At 47.3% G+C, this 18,961-nt stretch overlaps 1 protein-coding gene across 2 annotated transcripts in view; it reads left to right on the top strand.

Annotated features, from left to right (window-relative positions):
* SHISA7 (shisa family member 7) overlaps positions 1-18,961 on the top strand; it is a 206,623-nt gene that overhangs the window by 103,017 nt on the left and 84,645 nt on the right. For both annotated transcript variants that reach the window (XM_088444489.1, XM_088444488.1), the window contains exon 3: positions 6,236-6,390. In XM_088444489.1, coding sequence (XP_088300615.1) covers positions 6,236-6,390 — 155 coding nt within the window. The remainder of the gene's footprint in view (positions 1-6,235; positions 6,391-18,961) is intronic.

The raw sequence follows: 18,961 nt of genomic DNA, 5'->3' as shown, positions 1-18,961 counted from the left end.
CCATCAGTGGAAGATGGCGATTGGCGCCGGCCAGCTGAGTAAACCTCACAGTAGCAAATGAAGGATTTTGAAAGGGGGGTTTCCAAATTCTTGGTTACCAAACCAAAGACAACTAGTCACAAATAAATTTTAGATAGATAGATGGATGGATGGATAGATAGATAGATAGAGCTTACACAGGATTTAGGACCACTACAGTAAAATATACCACTCAGCCTATGTCGGATTACACACACACACCACACACACACACACACACACACAGACACACACACACCTCTATCACTAAAAAACATGAATGCAGCAGGCAAATAAATACAGCCAGCATGATTTATTAAAGGCCCCCCTCCCCCAGTAGTGCCCCTTATACAGTGCACCCAGTAGTGGACCCCCTATGCAGTGCCCCCACCCCTATGTAGTGCCCCTTACATATATAGGACAAAAACACAAAAAAAATACAACACTTACCTGAATCCCTGCGCCTGCCGCTGTCTGCTCCTCCATCCTCCCAGCCCGCTCTGTACTATGGAAGAGACGTCATGATGTCTCTCCCATCACCCACTGCCAGAGCCGGAAGGTGGAGCTCATGAGTGAGCTCCATCCTGGATCCGGCAGTAGGAGCAGCAGCCAATGAGAATCTGTCTCTTATTGGCTGCTAAAACAAACATACCGCTGCCAGGTAGTACTAGTGTACTACCCGTCGCCGGCGTGCTTGTTACGGTGTACAGTAGTGCGAACTGCACTCACTGCGGTCCGCACTACACTTACTGATCGGCGGGCACGGGGGGGTTTGGGTACTCAGAAACAACCCCTGCGTGCGCGTATGCCTCAGCTTACTCAGACTGGCCGGCATGCATGCCCAGCAGAATGCATATGTCCACGCAGTCCCTGGGCTGACCACTCCCGGAAAACGGGGCGGACCAGGAACGCTGGTCGACCCCGCCCCGCACCACCTCTTAAATGCCTCTGCCTGTCAATCAGGTGGAATGAAATGCATTATGGTGGAATGCATTAAGGTACAGCCGCTGGGACACAGGCTCAGATAAAAGCTCATCCTGGTGAATAGTAAAAAAAAATGTCATCATTTACACAATCACAGGACCGTCTCCCAAAAAATGTGGTAAAATGTAGCCCATAGTCTACAATATCTAACACTAAAGATGGTTAGCTATCTGTGCCAAGCTCCGGAAAGCTTGGTACTGTACATATCAGATTTTAACAGCCTCCATACAAAGATTGGCTGGTTGATTTTGTGAATGAAAATGGAAGGGACCTCAGTAAATATCTCCAATATCTTCTACCTACGGCCGTAGAGAGCAGGGAGTCCCTCAGCCAGGGGCAGATAGAGGAGGGAAGGGGGGGGTTGTGATCAGTGTGATCGCTCTCCCCAGTACATCATACAGGCAGAGCAGACTGCTCCTTAGCACACAGCAGCATGTACTGGGCTGGTGAGAAAAGCTGCTGTCGCTGACAGGTAAGAAGGGGGGAGGATGGACCCAGGCCCCCGCAGGCCTCCTCAAAGAAGTATACAGTATGTATAGTATGCACAGGCAATGTTATTTATTTACATTATCTTATAAAATTCCTTTTAGTTTTGTTTTAAGGGTATATTTACCCAATCTACAAACTTTAATGCTTCTCTGAGCTGATTAAACTTTGCTTTGTAAAATTCACAGCGTTTGTAGCTCGCCTTCAAAGCATTTTAATAGAACTTAAGGTAAATGTTACTAGTATTTTGTGATCTATGGGCCTGATTCAGACCCACTCGCGAGCGGCTGTACGCTCGCAAGTGGGTCGATGGTCTGCACTGAGCATGCGCACGACGGAGGGAGCTCCGTCGTGCGCATGCGCCAGACACGACGAGCGAAGGACTTTCCTTCGCTTGTTGTGTCCGATCAAAGGGGGCGTGCTGTCAATGTTGATTGACAGCACGCCCCCTTTGGTGGGCGTGCCGGGGGCGTGCCTCCCTGACGGGGGCGTTCCCACGGGAACGCCTCCCGTCAGAAGCCGGCCCACTGACATCACTAGTGATGTCAGTGGGAGTGATTTTGGCTCTGATAGAGCCAAAATCACTCCGGAGCTTGCGGTTGAAAACCTCAACCGCAGGCTCCGGCTCGCAATTTCGATGGTCACGACCATCGCGGCCATCAAAATGCACGCTCGTATAGCCTGTGGGTGGTGACCCACAGCTATACGAGCGTCCAGGAGGACGCTCCATGAAAAAGGAGCCCGGCCCTCATGCAGAGCGTGCGCTCTGCTCAGAGCGTACGGCTCTGAATGAGGGCCCATATTCGCTAAATAAATGTCACCTCACCTGTACATTAATTATACTATCTGTCATTAGTTAGAACCAAGTCTAGCCGAGCTTCCCCTCTAGCTGGTTCTTCTGTCACTTGGGAAATATGTAAAATTGCCTATTACTATAATATCTACAATAGGCTACATTTATACACTGTTCCGAAGGGTCCCAAACTCCGTCATTACCGTCCAGGTTTTAAGGATATCCAAGCTTGAGCACAGATGACTTAATTAGTACCTCAGTCAATTTGATTTAACCATCTGGGCTCAAGCATGTATATGATTAAATTTGACAGTAATGGTGGACTTTGGGCACCTCTGCACTATACGATTTGTATATAATAGTTTTAATGTCCTAATTTCTATCTGGATTGTTAAGGAATTTCAGCATAATTATTTATGATAGGGGGTTTATAACAATCCATAATCAACAAAAAGGAGGGAATTGAATTGGCAGTGGTAGCAAATCGATCCCCCGGGGGGTTATTCAATTAGACCCAAATTCTACAAGAGTTTTTTTTTCCCTGATAATCAGCCCCTTTACACGATCGCGGACGTGAAAACACATTTTATGTCTTTTCGTGTGAACAAAAGATTTTTTTTGGGGGGAGCAAAAAACGGGGACTAATTGAATAGCCCAAACAAATCGCATAAAACTCCAGTTTTTCGCACCCAAAAAAATATCGGGGCTAATTGAATTCCCCCTTAATTGTTGTAACTTTCTCTATAGCTATATTCAGCCAAATAAACTTTACAATTACATAATGTTTGACAAATATTAAACATAAATGTTTTTTTAATAAACACAGTCCCACCTACCATTTTTAATTGTAGAAATCTGTTTACCTCCTTTTCCAACTCCCTTCCGCTCTTCTCCCATTTCTCTCAGTTAAGCCCCATTCCCTGCGTGTTCTAGCTAACAAACTGCTTATGTTTAAATATTAAATGTTCACCTTCCCCATGAAAGCAAATGACATCTGAAGACACTGCCCTTAAACCACTGATGATTTTGCTCTGTGCATGCTTAGAACATTAGCACACTTTCATGTGATTATACAGAGCCGTGCGCATAATAAATCTGACAACTGGAGATGCAGAATGAGGATGGGAAGACGCGTTCTTACATAGGCAAAGTTCAGCAATGGCATGTTCACTCCGATACTGTATGGCTCATGCAGACCAGCAATTCTGCACATATACGCCTGTGAGAAGGAGTGTTTTTTGCATCCGCTATAGGGCTGGCGCAAGTGTTGATGATGATTTGTTATAAACTAGGCGCATATGCCGCCGATATGATGGCATACGCATCTCAACACGAGTATGGATCTGTTTTTTTTACATTTACACCCATTTTGCTACAAAGTCTGCATCAGCCCCAGTTTAATTCGGAAATTAAAAAAAGAACTAACATCACTTTCACATATATTGAAAGACACCTTATACAGGAAGTTTTATAAGGTATGTTTTCTTTTGATTTAGAACCATGTACTATACATCTAACTAATATTCATAGCAACAAATGTATGTGTTTTTAACAAGATAAGAACAATAATAATAATAATAAAATTACTTACACTCTGTGACACTTAAAACAAATTATTTAGTAGAATTCCTTTGTTTAGCAAAATGTAAAAATATAGTTATTAGAAGTGTTGATAAAGTTAAATGCAAAATGCCTAAACAAAGCTATGAATAGCGAAACGCGCATCCATGGATCACTAAGCATTATTTAAAAATGTCAGAATGAGATTGCATAACATTACAAGAGGAGCTGGCTTAGAATGTGGGCTAGCCTGCTAGAGACATTTATACTAGATAGCCAGTGTGAATACATACTGTATAAAACCAGTGTGAGTGCCCTGCATAATATATAGGCCACCAGTGTTACTAGTAGTTGTTCGACTACTTATTTTCTGATAGACTACAGCTAACTCATCATACTGTAGGTGTGATAGAAGAGACAGGCAGCTAATAATTATTGGTGTCTGAATAATCACTTCCTTCATTCCGTACATAGGACGATTATAAACAATGATCTGTGGTTACTAATTGGTTGGCATTTTGCAGCCTATAAATGATAACAATAATGACACAAATAAATAATATTGTCATTGCTAGGTCAGTATAACAACACACAAAGGAGGAGCATACCTATTGTGGCTGAGACATCTAAACATACATTGTTAATGTGAACCACAAAGCAGATGTTTTAAGAATATACATGACATAAAAATAATAAAGGAGGAGATGTATCAAACTTATTAAAGAGTACAAGCGGAGGTATTGCCCATAGTAACCAATCAGATTCTAACTATTATTTTTAAGATGTACTATATAAATAATATTTAGAAGTCTGGTTAATATAGGCAACTGCTCCACTACTCTTTAGAAGGTTTTGATACATCTCCTTATGTCTTAGGAGCTGGTGAAGGAGATAATAGCCATTATATATATTATAATTGTATTATATGTCAATAAAGTATACAAGATGTATGTATATAGAGATATAGAGACACGTAGCAAGCCAAAGCATGGATATGACATAAGTCAGATATAACTATACAATAGGCTGAATCATTCCTGAATCCATACATCCCAACAATTGGACCTCTTAATTCAGGACAATGGCACCAAAAAAAGAGTATGGACATGGGGAGGGGACATGGCTTCATGGCAAGCCCCCCATTTTCATCAAATGGCTGGTCTGCTCCCAGTCTCTCCGACCTGCACTGTTTAGGGGCCATGCGGCAGCTATATGGTGTTCACCTGCTGCTCTGCTAACACCAAAATTATGAAAAAATCATCTGTCGATATTCTTTCCCAACATTTGCAATGTCATTGGGAATGTTAATTGTATCAATGTTGACATTCTGAATGTCGACGTTATGGACATATATCATTAAAACGACATTTACATGAATAACAGTCCCAATTACATTACTTGCTTGGTCTCTATAGAAATGTATGAGACAGAGGGACCCATTTATCAAAGTGTATTTCAGGTATAAACCCCGAAAACACCTGTTTTCGGGGGATTACCTCAAATATTAAGTATCCCCCGTATGTATTAAGGAGTAACCGAAGCAGTGATCCCTCCATTACCGCAGGCAGCTGCATCCCCCATAGGTTTCTATGAGGGATGCGATGCTGCCAAATTTACCAATATACGGAATGCGATGTATTCCAGATATTGACCCCCGCAGATATTGTCATCTGAAGATGGCGTTAGCCGCTGTAGCCTATGAGCTACACCGCGCATAATTAGTAGGCAGAGGGATCCGCCGGAACCCTCCCCGGCTATGGCGGCTGTGCATGTGCAGTCCACTGCCGGCCAGCTCTCCTGAGACATCCCGTGTCCCTGCATGTCCGGATGATACATCCGGCCGGTATGATCACATTTGCAATGCGATCCTGGCCGTTACTGGCATGCTCTAATTGCGTTGCAAAAGCGACCATTGATAAATGGGGGCCAGAGGGAGATAATACATAGCAATTTTTAACTTATTACCGTAACTTTATCAACACTTCTCATAACTACTTTTTCTCATTTCAATAAACAAAGGAATACTACTAACTAATGTGCTTTGAACATCATTAGTAAAGTGTATGTCTTCCGGTGCGCAAATGTTTTTGAACACACATTTTTGGTTTCATTTTGTGTATTGGATTATACGACTAAGAGTTCTGAGGTCGCACACTCCTTTGTATTATATAATATACAAATAATGATGGGGGTAAGATTACTGTGATTGGAAACGAAAATATAATTGTTTTGTGGTACTGGAAAACGGGTTGGTGGTTTGTGTCTCATTTGTTATCACAATCAGAGAAATGCCCAGGGGAGCCAGCTTCTCAGCCATTCTCTCTTACAGACATCGTTGGTATTAACTACATAGACTTGTTGGACGTGCATTGTTTATTACTGTCGTTGTTTCAGAGCACTTGTGGACATTCTCCGTCACCAGTCAGCTCAGGGGAGCCATGGAGAAAGAAATAACAGCACAACTGTGAGTTCAGGAATACATGACAATGGACCATCTCGTCCTCCAAAAAACCTCTACAACCCAGTAAAACCTGTGAAGAGCAACCATGGTGAGTATACATGGTAGAGCCTTTCCCACACTGCAATATGTATTCAGGGAATAATAATGTAATGTTAATAAAATACAATGCTATATGCCCAATTTGCATTGAATAGGCTAGAGTATGTTCTACGTGTTAACACCCAACGATGGGGGCTTCCCTACCTCCCAACAATTGATAAATGTTTTTACCCCAGAAACATTGAGGTGGCAAAAGAGAATTCCTATATTCAGCTAGAATCACCTGTGTACTGAAGAACAATATTGAACAACTAAACTACTATCATTTATACAGGTCAGAGACGCCCATTACATTCAGGATCCCTTAAGTAATGTCACACACAGTGCTGTCTGTGATGCTATTGGTTGCTGCCTCGCCATGTCACGGAATATTGGTGCGGTGCCAAACTCCTAGTCTATTAATAATATGGAGGAGGAGCAGCGGGCTCAAGTTAATATAAATAATTCCACAAACACGTTCTTACCCATTATAAGCTAATGAGTATGTATAAAGTAAATCATCACAGCGGTCAGAGCCCAATGCAGGAGTGTCGGGAAAAATCAAATACCTAAATGAGTGACATGATGTCATATTTGTTTTAGATGCCACTGACATGTTGGTGCTTAAGTTGCCGAATGGTACCACCGGCCATGGATTTATAATTGTATTCATACTTGAGGGTATGTGAGAATGGGAGCGGGAGGAGTAAGACACAGCTTTTTATTGATTTTGCATATGAAAAGGATGTTGACGAGTTTATATAAACCTTTTTTATTGTAAAGAAAACAACATTGTAATTTAGGGTGTAGATAACAAAAACAACAGGCCAATAGCTCTATAATATAAGTTACAGAAGTGGATTGGAAAAGAAAAGAGTTCAATATTTAACTGTGTAACCTAGTACTACCATATAAGCACATCCGTACTCTTGTACAAGCATCTTTCATCTTCTTTACTCCAATCATTTCACTATTAGGCAATTTTTGTTTCCAAATCTCCTACATTTAAGGTATGTATGGGCATAACTACCATAGGTGCAAGGGATGCAGCTGCTATGGGGCCCAGAGCTTAGTGGGGCCATCTTCCTTGTCAAAGTTACATGTGTTATATACTTTTTACCATTGGCTGGTACATAGGGACCCTTACAAACTTTTTGAAGATATGTGTTGGAGAATGATGTCCTCCTAGTGTTAACTTATTAGCAAACAGCTGGATTTCAATCTTCTAATACCCCTTTTCCACCTAAATTCCGGGTCTGACCCGGAGTTGGAACAAAGTTTCTATCCGGATCAGACCCGGAATTTTGCCGGCGCCGACTCGGGATATTCCCGAGTCAGCGCTGCTCACACCGCAGTCGGGTCTGCATAGACCCGGCTTTTGCGGAGTGAAAGTGGTCGCCACTGAAGCCGGACCAATCGGCCGGCTAGCAGCGCACTCCAGGTCATCGTGACCCGGAGTGCGCTGTTCTCACAGCAGGGTTTCACGGGCTACGCCCGTCAAACCCTGCTAGTTACCTGGGTTGGATTGCCGGGTCACTCGACCCGGCGATCCAACTCTCTCCCCTTTTACACCAGGGAGCTGCCCGGGTTAACCCTTCAAAAACCCGGGTTTTAGCTCCGGTGTAAAAGGGGTATAACTCGTCTTTACTACAATGTTTCTCTTTTCAAAAGGCTAATTGTGTTGTGGCATTGGGCTTGGTTTCCTAAACCTCATAAAGAGGAATATTTTGTGTGGTTACACTGTCACTGTGTACAGTTTGTGAAGGCTCTAGTGCAAATATATAAACACCAAAAAAATGCAAAACAGCTGGCGCTGAACTAGCAGTACTAATTAAACTGACAACTCGTAGGTTCTATAAAGGGGCAATTACCTATTCTATAAAACAAGAGCACAATATAAATATAAATAGTAGCGCTGATTGTCACTATAATATATTATATATAACAAAACAAAAGCATAAAATATACCACATATTGTTAAAAATATTATTAATCAACATGGGATGGCACACTTGCAATACTTAATCAAAAATTATATATGCAGTTTTACATATAATGCAGCATGCATATGAATAATTGCAGTCCTTGATGTTATTATGGTTATAGAAGCAGCAATAGTTGTATTGCTGTACATTTAGCTGCGAATATTTGATTCAGTATTGATGTTAGTATAGCTGTAAGTAATGCATTGAGTTAAGCACGCATATAGAAGTAAATAGCAGTGTGTATCTGTTAAAATGTAGCAATCATCAAAGATAGTCATTAGCTGTGTTTGTAAGCAGTTCCCCCACACAGCTTGGAATGTCCCAATCCTTACGGTTTACAGTGCTCTATTCCCTACAGCAGGGGTGGGGAACCTTTTTTCTGCCGAGGGCCATTTTAATATACAGCCAGGTGCATAAATATTGGGACATTGACAGAATTTTCATATTTTGGCCTCTATTCACCACCACAATGGCGGTGTGAATAGAGGCCAAAATGTGCAAACAAGATGTGCTTTAACTGCAGACTTTCAGATTTAATTTGAGGGTAATTACATCCAAATCAGGCGAACGGCGTAGGAATTACAACGGTTTCTATATGTGCCTCCCACTTTTTAAGGGGCCAAAAGTAATGGGACAAACTAAACAATCCTAAATCTGACTTTCACTTTTTAATACTTTGTTGCAAATCTTTTGCAGGCAATTACAGCCTGAAGTCTGGAACGCGTAGACATCAACAGACGCTGGGTTTCACCCCTGGTGATGCTCTGCCAGGCCTCTACTGCAAATGTCTTCAGTTCCTGCTTGTTCTTGGGGCATTTTCCCTTCAGTTTTGTTTTCAACAAGTGAAATGCATGCTCAATCGGATTCAGGTCAGGGGATTGACTTGGCCATTGCATAACATTCCACTTTTTAGCCTTAAAAACTCTTTGGTTGCTTTTGCAGTATGCTTTGGGTCATTGTCCATCTGCACTGTGAAGCGCCGTCCAATGAGTTCTGAAGCATTTGACTGAATATGAGCATATAATATTGCCCTTAACACTTCAGAATTCATTCTGCTGCTTTTGCCAGCAGTCACATCATCAATAAATACAAGGGAACCAGTTCCATTGGCAGCCATACATGCCCACGCCATGACACTACCACCACCATGCTTCACTGATGAGGTGGTATGTTTTGGATCATAAGCAGTTCCTTTCCTTCTCCATACTCTTCTCTTCCCATCACTCTGGAACAAGTTGATCTTTGTCACATCTGTCCATAGGATGTTGTTCCAGAATTGTAATGGCTTTTTTAGATGTTGTTTGGCAAACTCTAATCTGGTCTTCCTGTTTTTGTGGCTCACCAATGGTTTACATCTTGTGGTGAACCCTCTATATTCACTCTTGTGAAGTCTTCTCTTGATTGTTGACTTTGACACATATACACCTACCTCCTGGAGAGTGTTCTTGATTTGGCCAACTGTTGTGAAGGGTTTTTTCTTCACCAGGGAAATAATTATGCTGCATAGATTGTGGCTGCAGGGTGCCATTCTAGGCACACTGCTAGCCAGATGAGGCTAGTAGAGAAAAGCTCAGGGGCGAGACCAAAAGAATCCGTGGGCCTTATACGGCCCCCGAACCTGAGGTTCCCCATCCCTGCCCTACAGAATGATTTCCTTAAAAGCTTGTAATAGCAATATAACTCTCCTCTGTGTTGAAGTAAGTATAGCACAGTATGTCCTCCCAGCTGCTGGCAGCTCTCCTATCATGCAGCTATATCCATCAGTGGGTCCTCATTTGCTCAAATTAACACAGTGCAGGACAAATTACTGGCTGGTCATTTAGTATATGGCAGTTCCTTATCGAGTTTCCCAGCCTGCTGTAACGTCCCGAGTAAGAGCAGCTATATACCACACTCACATACAAAATTCCAAGATTCAGAAGCAAGATTGGGCCGTGATGCGCCATTGGCGGCGTTCCATGCCGTTACAATGGCAACTCGCCTCCCCATTACAATGACAACTCGCCTCCCCTAGCTGAGTCCACTTGAGTTTCCACACTGCCTGCTAGACATCCTTTTTTTTTTGCACAAGCCAATAGATGGGTGTTTCTTAGGGTTCCAAAATGTTTAAATCACACTTGCTCATTTGTCACCATTAGACTTCTTCACACATGAAATTGGCAAGGTACCAGCTCTGTTGTAGCTTCTCTCTCTACCAGTGACGTGCGGTGAGGTCAATGGCTGGGAAGGCACACATGGAAATGGGTCTGAGTGCTGGGAGCCTGTCTCAAACCCTACTCACTGTAACTCTCCCCTCACTACACTAAGCTTCAGTATCAATGGATTCTCCTCCCTGCATCATGTCTTCTCTTGCTGCTGCTGACTGAGTTCCAATCTCTAAACACTGCAGTGCACTTTCTGGTCACATGCCACATCCAAGGTATCTATCAGTGCCTAAGGCATGCCCCCGATACTCATAGGCTCTATTAGCTCTCTTTCTGTGCAGCTTACTGCCCGTAGTGTGGCCCCATCCCCAGCTCTGCAAGCAGTGTCTGACTATACAGAAGTGAGGCTGAGCTGTTGCTGCCTCATCTCTCGTTACCTTACAGTCCCAGGGAGCTCCACAAAGCTGGTGAGTGTCAAAATTATTACAATAAACAAAAAAGATATTTATAAGTTATAAATATCTTCTTTGTATTATTCTAATCATTTTTATATTAAATCTGCCTACCCTGACTGCACATCCCTGCTCTCTACCTTATTTGAATATAAAACAAAGATTACATCCACCAAGATGCATCAGGGAGAGTCTCAGGAGTGAGTGCATGTACAGCCCAGGGGCCCAGAAGATCAGGTTCATGTCAGGGAGAGTCTCAGGAGTGAGTGCATGTACAGCCCAGGTTCCCAGAAGATTAGGTTCATGTCAGGGAGAGTCTCAGGAGTGGGTGCATGTACAGTCCAGGCAGGGCTGTTGCAGGGTTTCTTGGCACCCTAGGCAAAACTTCAGCCTACCGTACACTCCGCAACCACCACCAATTACCCAATTCCCAGCCAGTAAGGTGAAAGTGCGGAGGTGGCGTCTCATAAGTTCCCCAGCTACCTGCCTCCATTGAGTACAGCAGAGATGCCTCTCTTAACGACATCCTTAATTATGTGATGGACAAACTCAGTGGCACCCCCCCAGATCCCGGCACCCTAGGCAGCTGCCTAATGGTAGAGCCAGCCCTGAGTCCAGGGGCCCAGAAGATTAGGTTCATGTCAGGGAGGTCTCAGGAGTTTTTACATGTGCAATACATGAACCCGGCATAGGAGGTTCTTAGCCTGCTAAAAAGGCCAAAAAAATACCTAGAGGGGACAGGGCCTCAGCAGCATCCTGGTTGGGGAACATGCACTCAATAATATTGTGCTTAGAGGCATGCTGACCCACAAATCCTCCCTTGAATGATGTCTCTGTACTAGTACTTGCAGGAAAATTTCTGCACTTTTTTCCTCCTCCATTCACAGGCGAATCTTTTCCGCTGGTTACAAGGCGCAGACTTTCCGCACTGGCGAAAAGTCTTTGCAATTGAATACGGGGAAAAGTTCTTGCCTGGCGAAATGACGTCACCAGCGATAACTTTTCACTGATCTCAGCTTTTCGCCGGCAATTGAATACGGCCCTTAGTCTGATACTACAGTATAGAATAGCACCTTTACTGCAGTTCCTAAACCAGTTAGAAATGTCAGGATACCTGATGCTATTTAACAAGGGGATGCTATGACACTTTCGCAAAAGTAATCACATGAAGAATAATATAGTAAAGCAGAGATAAAAGTAGACCTCTCTTTCTAAATGCCAATAAACGTTCTATTTTTCTAAGGAAGAATTATCATACATATCCATGGAACTTGTTAAAAGATTATGGCCCTCATTCAGAGCCGGACGCAATTAGCGCTCGCTCATCCTGAAAATAGGGGTGGCTATTCAAATGAACCGTTCGCTGTTTGCGGTCTGTTCACGCCTCTAGGTCTGAACGAGCGAACAAAACTTGCGGTCATTTTTTGGGAGACTACGCCCCCTGGCCGCTCGCATCCTACGTCATGTCCGCTATTTATTAGATTAATCGAGTACATCGAACAGGGTATGAACTGCTCGCTATTCTTGTGGTCGGTTTTTGCTACCACAATTTCTACTTCAGGGTCCATAGGGTATCCACAGGATACCTTGGGGTATAGGTGTGACGTCAGTCGCAGGGCACCAAAGAGTTAAGCTTTCAGCCTCCCAGGATGCACTAGGTCCCCCTCCTATACCCCGCCCCCGGGCCAAGGCACCTCAGTTTAGTTTGGTGCCCGGCCGGAGTCGGGTGCACCTGTTGGAGTGGGGGCTAGAAGAGCCCCTGAAGCTTATTCTTCATGCAGCTGTGGCTGCACATCTGGATGTACAGCATGGACAGTCAGTCCTGACGTCCATGCTGTCTTCCCTACACCCCGCCGGTACCAGAACGCCGGTACTGATCCGGGGATGCTGGTGGGCGTCTGGGGTCACAGCTAGCGGTGACCCCAGATGCTCCGGACCATGGCCGGATTCAAGGGGGACAGAGGTAAGCAGCGGGGTCCCGCGGTGGGTCCCCGCTGATCACATGGTCCTAAGTCCCCAGGCAGGGGGCTCCCTGGGGACTGGCTGCAGCGTGGAGCCAGGCGACCAACCTGCGCTTCCACTACCCCCTGGGACAGCGGACCGCAGCAGAGCGGTAGCGCTGCGGCGTCCCAGGGGTTAAATGCATGCCAGGGGAGCGCGCCTTCCCTGTCTCACAGCCGGCACCTCCCCCGCTGCACACAGCCCTCTCTGCATGCTGCCGACTGGTCCTGTGGCAGCGCTCCTCCCCCAGGCCAGCCTCCTCTCTGCTCCTCGGCGGCCATCTTCTCCAGAACGCATGGTGAACGCTGCTGGAAGCGCTGGACGGAAGCATCGTGGTCTGGGTCCCCCCGCATACCTCTCCTCCGCTGTGGTCAGGTCTGTGTATGCAGCGCTGTGTCCTACCAGGCCCTGTGTCTGTGTAGTTGAGTGATCAGCGCTGTTAGTGCAGGAATTGTTATTTTTCTGCATTGTATGTGACTGTGCTAGCGCTGCTGCCTGTAATCTTTTCTTCTCTAAACTGTCAGCTTTATTACTGTCCCTGTTCTTTCTGCTAAAGCCCTTGCGGTGCGGTGCTGCAGGGTGGTCTCTCGCCTATTTAATACTTAATTGGTGAGAGAGGTCACATACGTGGTGCCATCATGTCTGAAAGTGATTTTCCCCTCCGGCTACAGTGTACCACGTGCAAAGTACCGTTAGCGGAGGGGGAGGGTAGCGCGGAGGGCCTTTGCCGGCAGTGTTTGTCCATGGCGCGGCCTATTACGGTTACAGCACCGGTACAGGAGCCGCCCTGGGCTTGTTTCGCTCAGGCGTTAACAGCTTTAGTGGGCCAGTTAGCTCCGCAGCCCGCGTTTACTCCGATGGGTTTGTCCCAGCAGTCTGTGGTGTCGTCACCCATGCAGGGGTTCCCACGACAATTGGTGGTACCCCACAGTCTCCCTATTTCCCCGCTCCCGGGTTCTCAGGAGCCAGCGTGGGTTAACTCCCTGACGAGTTCTGTACAGCACTTGTCGGATGTGTTGCAAGGGGAGTCTGTGATGCGGTCTCATAAAAGGCCGGTGGCGTCTCTGTCCGCTCCTTATGAGGATGACGAAGGGACGTCTGATGATGGGGAGATTCTAGATCCTTACGATCAGGAACCTCTCCATACTAAGGACGCTGATGCTAAGTCCAAAGTATATATTCCTGGACTTATTCGGGCGGTCCGCACAGCCTTGGTGATTGAGGACGAAGTTCCCCCAGCGGCTAAATCTAAGTATGCCTTTTTCAAAGATGTGAAGGGCGATGCCACAGTCTTTCCTCTTTCGGGTCAGTTGGTGGACCATTTAGAGGAGGCGTGGAAACAACCTGGCAAAAGATACCAGCCGCAGAGACGCCTGGCGGTGGCTTATCCGTTCGCGGATAATTATTTTGCGAAGTGGGAATCCCCTCCACAGGTGGATTCTCACGTGACCCGTCTTGTCCGTAGTGCCACATTGCCGATGCCATCCATGTCCTCCCTTAAGGATGCTACGGACCGCAAGGTAGAAATCTGCCTGAAGTCCGCTTATTCCCTTGCTGGGGGGGCAGCACGGCCGGCTATGGCCATTTGCTGGGTTGCCAGAGCGATGGAGCGCTGGGCGGATTCATTAGAGGCTTCTTTTGAATCCGACTGTCCGGCCGATCAGGCGGAGTTGATTGGCAATCTCCGTGATTCGGCCACCTACATCAACGAGGCGGCTCTAGACATTAGTACTCTGGTGTCTAGAATTTCTTCAGCAGCGGTAGCTGCTCGTCGCACCTTGTGGCTGCGATCCTGGAAGGCGGACGCAGATTCCAAGAAAGGTCTGGAAGCGTTGCCGTTTACCGGAGAAGTTCTCTTCGGTCCGGATCTGGATAAGATTGTGGCCACGCTGGCGGCAGCCAAATCTGCCTGTCTCCCGTCGGCCGCTGCTCCTTCTGGTTCGGGACCATCGTCCTTTCGGTCATCTAGGGCCCAGGGCAGGCCCAAACCACAGTCGTTTCCTCGACAGGCTGGCCCTAAGAAATCGGTCAAGCCCCGGAAGCAGGCATGGAGTACCAGACGTCCGGCCCCCAAGCCAGATGGCAAGCCTGCGGCCTGACGGTCCGGGCCTCCCTTTGGGGGATCCCAGGGTGGGAGGCCGCCTGCTACAGTTCGCCCAGTGTTGGTCGACCACTACGACAGACACTTGGGTTCTGGAGGTGGTTTCCCACGGATACGCCCTCTCCTTCCGGCACAGACCCCCGGCTCGCTTCTTCACCACGGGTCTCCCATCAGACCGGAACAAGGCTACGGAGCTGCGGAAGGTATTGCACACTATGCTCCAGGCTGGAGTTATAGTGGCGGTTCCATTCTCCCAGAGGGGCCAGGGTTTCTATTCAAATCTATTTTTGGTACAGAAACCCAATGGGTCATATCGTCCGATTCTCAACCTCAAAGCACTCAACAAGTCTTTGCGGGTCCCGAAGTTTCGGATGGAGACCCTACGGTCCATCATTCTGGCGCTGGAACCTGGGGACTACTTGGTGTCATTGGACATACAGGACGCTTACCTGCATGTCCCTATTCTTTGGCGCCATCAACAGTTCCTCAGGTTTGCAATCAGCAGCGACCACTTCCAGTTTCGGGCGTTACCTTTTGGCCTGGCAACAGCACCACGTGTTTTCACCAAGGTGATGGCGGTCATGGCGGCTTCTCTGCGGCTGCAGGGAGTCCGCATGTTGCCGTATTTGGACGACCTGTTATTGGTGGCAGGATCTCCAGAGCTCCTGTTACGCCACTTGGACCTGACCATTGCACTGCTGCAACGGCACGGCTGGCTAATCAACTGGCAGAAGTCCACTCTAATCCCGTCTCGGAGGATTCTGCATCTTGGAGCCTTATTGGACTCGGGACAGCAAAGGATCTTCGTGACGGAGGACAAGATCTCTGCTTTACAGTCAAGGGTGCGCAGTTGTCTGCACAGCCGCCGGGTGTCCTTACACTCGGCGATGAGGTTACTGGGCTCCATGGTGTCGGTGTTCGACATGGTGGAATACGCCCAGTTTCACTCCAGACCTCTGCAGCACCTGATCCTGTCCAAGTGGAACGGGCTGACTCAGTCTCTGAAGTCCCAGACGATTGTGCTCACCCAGGAGGTTCGCCTGTCCCTTACGTGGTGGTTACAGACGACCCACCTCAACAAGGGACGTCCGTTCTGGGTTCCAAATTGGGTCCTGTTGACAACGGACGCCAGTCTTCGGGGCTGGGGAGCAGTTTCGGGTCCACACTTGTTCCAGGGCAGGTGGACGCCGACAGAAGCGGAGCTTCCAATAAATATCTTGGAACTCCGTGCGGTCTTCAATGCTCTCCAGCAGGCACAGCGGTTTCTCCAGGGTCGCCCGGTGCAGGTCCAGTCGGACAACGCTACCACCGTGGCCTACATAAACAGGCAAGGAGGAACTCGCAGTCGGGCGGCTCTCGTAGAGGTCTCTCGGATCCTGGTTTGGGCGGAGCGCAATCTTCCGGCCATATCAGCGGTCTTCATCCCGGGAGTGCTCAATTGGGAGGCGGACTTTCTAAGTCGCCAGGACGTTCATCCGGGGGAATGGTCCCTGCACCCGGACGTTTTTCAACTACTGGTGGACAGGTGGGGTCTTCCAGAAATCGACCTCATGGCGTCCCGGCACAACAACAAGTTGCCGGTGTACGGGTCTCGCACAAGAGACGAAGGGGCGTCTCTGGTGGATGCTCTGTCCGTCCGGTGGACGTTCCGGTTCGCATACCTGTTCCCTCCGGTCTCCCTTCTTCCACGGGTAATCCGGAAATTCAAACAGGAAGGAGGGACGCTCCTGTTGATAGCTCCCGCGTGGCCCAGACGGCACTGGTTCTCAGACCTTCAGGGTCTGTCCGTGGACATTCCTCTGCGGTTGCCGCTACGACCGGACCTTCTGTCTCAGGGTCCTTGCCTTCACCCGGACCTGACTCGGCTGTCTTTGACGGCGTGGCTGTTGAGACGGCCATGCTGAGGTCCCGGGGGTTTTCCAGCTCTGTGGTGCGTACCATGTTACGAGCTCGGAAACCGTCTTCCGCGAGGATATACCATCGCGTGTGGCATACGTTCTTCCAGTGGTGTCGACCGAGAGGTTATGCACCGCGGGAGTTTCGTCTGTCTCGGATTCTCGCCTTCCTGCAAGCGGGACTAGATCATGGGCTTCGCCTTGCTTCTTTGAAGGTACAGGTTTCGGCCCTATCTGTCTGGTTTCACCGTAGGATTGCTACAATCCCGGATGTGCGCACCTTTATGCAGGGTGTTCTCCGCATTCAGCCGCCCTTTGTTCCACCTGTGGCGCCTTGGGATTTGGCTGTGGTCCTGAGGGCTCTCCAAGGACCGCCGTTTGAACCACTGGGCTCAGTGGATCTTAAATGGCTAACAGCTAAGACTGTTTTCCTTCTGGCCATTGCTTCGGCCAGACGTGTTTCTGAGTTAGGGGCTCTTTCTTGTAGACCCCCTTTCTTGGTTTTTTATGGGAACAGGGCAGTGCTCCGCACTCGGCCCGAGTTTCTTCCCAAAGTTATTTCCCAGTTTCATATTAACGAGGAAATAGTTGTTCCGGCCTTTAACTCACCGGGTCTTTCCGTGGGTGAGGCCTCTTTGGATGTTGTGCGGGCCTTAAGGACTTATGTTGACCGCACTTCTTCGTTTAGGAAGTCGGACGCTTTGTTTGTCCTCTTTGGCTTCCGTAAAAAGGGTTGGCCTGCTTCAAAGCAAACTTTGGCAGCCTGGATCCGTATGGCTATTTCTGAAGCTTATCTTCATGAAGGCCTACCGGTCCCTCCTTCTCTGAAGGCTCATTCCACTAGGTCTGTGGGTCCTTCGTGGGCAGCTCGACGTGGTGCCTCGGCAGTTCAGATCTGCAAGGCTGCTACGTGGTCTTCTGTCCATACCTTCGTGAGGTATTACAGGTTTGACACCTTCGCCTCTCAGGATGCTTCCTTCGGGCGGCGGATTCTCCTTTCTGCACAGGAGCGTCCCCACCCTTAAAGGATACTGCTTTGGGACATCCCCAAGGTATCCTGTGGATACCCTATGGACCCTGAAGTAGAAAATATGAGATATGGTAAGAACTTACCCTTGTTATCTCTATTTCTACGAAGTCCATAGGGTTCCACAGGACTCCCGCCCTGTCGCACCTGTGCTGCAGATGGGCTTTGCTCTGGTCACCGGTTTTCCGTCTCCCTCTGGTGAGAATGTGATTCTTGTATGTGTCCAGATCTTTGTTCTCTCTCTTCCTTCTCCTCCTCCGGCCTATGGCTTGGTAACTAACTGAGGTGCCTTGGCCCGGGGGCGGGGTATAGGAGGGGGACCTAGTGCATCCTGGGAGGCTGAAAGCTTAACTCTTTGGTGCCCTGCGACTGACGTCACACCTATACCCCAAGGTATCCTGTGGAACCCTATGGACTTCGTAGAAATAGAGATAACAAGGGTAAGTTCTTACCATATCTCATATTTTTGCGAGCAGTTCTGGCTCTAAAATAACCCAGTGACGTGGTTAATGACGCTGCTGTTTTAATTATGCACACCCATAAAACGCCCGTTTTGACCTTTAAGCACGCCTGCGTTCTGATTTCCACTCCCCGTTTTCAAGCACCTTCCCCTGTTACCACCCACATACGCCTCATTCTGTCACTCAAATTATCAGGCATTCGCTATTTTGCGAGCACATGAATTTCGACCGCACTGACTGGTTCGCGCATGCGTATAACGATCCGTACGCATGCGCAGTTGGCCAAACATCGCTCGGAGCGAACGAGCTGGCGCTTACGAGTGGCTCTGAATAAGGCCCTATATTTATTCATTAGAAATGACAGTTAAAATTGAAATGCTATAAATACAGAACAAGCACCAAAACACACACACCTAGGCGCCTGATCAGACTATGGAGATATCAATCTTAGTACCCAATCCACGCTGCAGCTTCTTAATAGAGATAACTGCTACACCTCTTAAAAGTAAAAACCA

Source organism: Taudactylus pleione, unplaced genomic scaffold (assembly GCF_031769625.1).
Source record: "Taudactylus pleione unplaced genomic scaffold, aTauple2 ptg000366l, whole genome shotgun sequence".
NCBI lineage: Eukaryota > Metazoa > Chordata > Amphibia > Anura > Myobatrachidae > Taudactylus > Taudactylus pleione.
This window is presented reverse-complemented; position numbering and strand designations above follow the sequence as displayed.